This window comes from Apium graveolens, chromosome 5, assembly GCF_009905375.1.
Source record: "Apium graveolens cultivar Ventura chromosome 5, ASM990537v1, whole genome shotgun sequence".
NCBI lineage: Eukaryota > Viridiplantae > Streptophyta > Magnoliopsida > Apiales > Apiaceae > Apium > Apium graveolens.
Genome location: NC_133651.1, coordinates 315,244,971 through 315,248,589, shown reverse-complemented (window position 1 = coordinate 315,248,589; position 3,619 = coordinate 315,244,971). Strand labels below are relative to the sequence as shown.

The window sequence follows — 3,619 nt, the reverse complement described above, 5'->3', positions numbered from 1 at the left end:
ATAAAAGGTGTGCGCCAAAGGAATCAAGCGACAATTAAAATGAAACAGATAGAGTATAATCTCGAAAACTAAAATAATCTCCCAAATAATGTCCCCAAATTTTTACCAAATTACTTGGCATGACACCTGGCAACGTCTAATTTGTGGGCGCATATATATAAACGCGGAGTCCATATCATTATTATTAAACCTACCAATTATTCACGTGACACATCAGCATTTAGAAAATTTTTGGAGTAAAAATTTGGGGTACCTAGCATTACTCAAATTTAAAACCGGTTCATTTCGGTTACTTTTGAGGAAAACTCATATTTTCTCGAATAATCGGTCACTTTCGGTGAAAAATCTTTTTTCCTCGTATAAGCTCGATAACATGCTGTAATTTTAAAAAATTCCAACACATGGTGTTTCATTTATAGAATGTGAAGTTGTAATATGTAAGGTGTACAACAGAACAAGGCAATGGAAAGCCTAAAAAGGTGGTCTAAAAATGTGGGAAATCATTAAATTTCAATGATTTTACAGGCACACCAGCTGCTATATAAAGCTGTTAATACAACAAGAAAATTTGAGCTCTTTCCCTGAAGAAGAGCCTCAGGCATCTTCTTCTTGAAATTTATTAAAGAGCATATAGAATAGTTGCAATAAAGGTAAAAAAAAAGATTGAATAACTAAGAGAGCAAAGATACATTTGGGGGGAATATATCTTTAGCTGCAGCATCTCATTTTATTGTGTTGCTGTTAGCTAGCTAGGCATGGCAAGACCTGCATTAGTTGCAGTGGCAACATTGTTGTTGTCGGTTTCTGTCGCGGTGTTTGCTGAGGATCCTTATGTTTATTTGGACTGGCATGTTAGTTATGGCACAATTTCTCCGCTTGGTGTGCCTGTACAGGGGATTCTGATCAATGGCTTGTTTCCTGGCCCGACGATAAATTGTACTTCTAATAACAACATTGTTGTTAATGTGTTCAATAACTTGGATGAGCCTTTGTTGTTTACTTGGGCTGGTGTGCAGCACAGGAAGAATTCGTGGCAGGATGGTACTCCGGGTACTATGTGTCCTATTCAACCTGGGATGAATTTTACGTATCATTTCCAGGTTAAGGATCAGATTGGAAGCTATGTTTATTTTCCTACAACAGGGATGCTGAAAGCTGCTGGAGGGATTGGCGCGCTTAATGTCCATAGTCGTGCTTTAATTCCTGTTCCGTTTGATATTAACCCTGCTGACGAGTTCAATGTCTTGGCCGGGGATTGGTTTAATAAGGGACATAAGGCCCTTAAGCGACTTCTGGACAGTAGCCATTCGATTGGCAGGCCTGATGGTGTTCACATTAATGGAAAGAGCGGAAAGGTTGGGGAGGCTGTAAGGGAGCCAATGTTTACCATGGAGCCAGGGAAAACGTATAGGTTCAGACTTTGCAATGTTGGTTTGAGGACTTCTCTCAATTTCAGGTTTCAAGGTCATCCGATGAAGTTGGTTGAGTTGGAAGGCTCCCACACGGTCCAAGACCTTTTTGAGTCCCTCGACGTTCATGTAGGCCAGTGCATGTCTGTTTTGGTGACTGCTGATAAGGAGCCTAAGGATTACTACTTGGTTGCTTCTGCCAGGTTCACAAAACAGCCTCTTAGCACTGTTGCTGTTGTCCGTTATGCCAACAGCAATGGAGCTCCATCGACAGAGCTTCCACCACCGCCCCCAGAGAATACTGCTGGAGTTGCGTGGTCACTCAACCAATTCCGCTCCTTCAGATGGAACTTGACAGCCAGCGCTGCTCGCCCTAATCCACAAGGATCTTACCACTATGGCCAAATCAACATCACTCGCACTATTAGGCTAGCTAATACTAGAACCATTGTTGATGGAAAGCTCCGCTTTGGCATCAACGGTGTCTCTCATGTTGAGCCCACTACTCCATTGAAGCTGGCTGAGTACTTTGGAAAGGCTCAGGATGTGTTCAAGTATAACCTTATTGGCGATGAGCCACCAGCACACCAGAACAAGGTGATCTTAGCGCCAAATGTTGTCAATGCCACATTCCGTAACTTTGTGGAAATCATCTTTGAGAATCCAGAGCATACAATCCAGACATGGCACTTGGATGGTTACTCATTCTTTGCTGTTGGAATGGAAGCTGGTAAATGGAGCCCGGAAAAGAGGAAGAACTACAATCTAGTAGACGGTGTGAGTCGACACACCATCCATGTATACCCTAACTCATGGGCTGCAGTCATGACAACATTGGACAATGCTGGTATGTGGAGTCTAAGGTCAGATATGTGGGAGAGATTCTACCTCGGACAGCAGATGTATGTTAGCGTTCTGTCCCCAGAACACTCCCTCAGAGACGAATATGACATGCCAACTAACTTCGAGTTATGTGGCATTGTCAAGGGCTTGCCTTTGCCTGCACCATATACCCCCTAATTTACACTCTCATGCTCTATCTTCATTTATTTTCATCTATGCATCTTAGATGATCTTTTGTAATGATTTGTATGGGATGAGTGCAATCAATAATATATCTTTGCTCTTAAATCATTTGCCTCCTGTCTTTCTCATTGCTATCAGGTACCTGAGGATGTCATACCAGCAGGTTATCAGATTTGTGCTGATGAGTTGGCATCTAAAAAGCAGGGACACTTGGGTCGAGTCCCCGTGTGGGATACCTGGACACACGTATTCCCGTATCGGACATGCGGATTCTTCCACCGTACTAATCTGAAATTTTATCTTCAAAAATTATAGTCAAAATCTATTTTAACAAACTAAATTTACAAAACTAAGTATCCATGTTTGTTGGTTAAGTACAAAATTATTGATTACCAAATTCATTTTTGCATAAACTAAAATATTTTACTTGTATTTTGGTGTTTTAGATTAATAAATGATGCATTTGATTTATTTCTCATACAATTTTAGGTTTTTTGTTAATAGGTGTAATTATGTTTAACATGAAATATATATATGAATTTTTTGTTTATTTTTCATTTGTCCCCCGCACCTGTATCCCCATATTTTTATATTTGTCGAATTCTCGTATCCCGGCACTACGAACTCGCACTCCGGCACCCGTGTCCTTGCTTCCTGGGTCTTGCAGACAAACTCTGCACCTCAACCACCAGTGGCCTTCCTACTGATACAGATTCACTTGACCGCAGACAAGAGCTTCTTGTTTATTTTTCATGTGTCCCCCGCACCCGTATCCCCATATTTTTATATTTGTCGAATTCTCGTATCCCCGCACTACGAACTCGCACTCCCGCACCCGTGTCCTTGCTTCCTGGGGTCTTGCAGACAAACTCTGCACCTCAACCACCAGTGGCCTTCCTACTGATACAGATTCAGCTGACCTTATACAAAAGCTTTTTAGAATCAACAGATTTACTTAAAAGACCTCGCAGTTTCTGACTTTGTTTTCTCATTGCTATCAAGTGAAATTTCGAGATTGAGCAATTAACTAAACAAGAGCAATTTCATAGCCTGAATCAAACCTTATCAGGGTGCTAGTCTGCTTAAAATGCCATTATACGAGCAGAAGATGTATTTTGTATATGCTCTTTCGAGCAAGAACTTTATTTTGACAGATTGATTGAAATTACAAGCTCAGATACAAT

The 3,619-nt window shown here is 41.0% G+C and overlaps 1 protein-coding gene across 1 annotated transcript; it reads left to right on the top strand.

The window, feature by feature from the left end:
- The first annotated feature begins 565 nt into the window (after positions 1-565).
- LOC141659492 (L-ascorbate oxidase homolog) lies at positions 566-2,543 on the top strand. The gene has a single exon (XM_074466385.1). It carries the CDS (start codon positions 756-758, stop codon positions 2,427-2,429), a length of 1,674 nt encoding a protein of 557 aa, XP_074322486.1. The 5' UTR covers positions 566-755; the 3' UTR covers positions 2,430-2,543.
- The last annotated feature ends 1,076 nt before the right edge of the window (positions 2,544-3,619 follow it).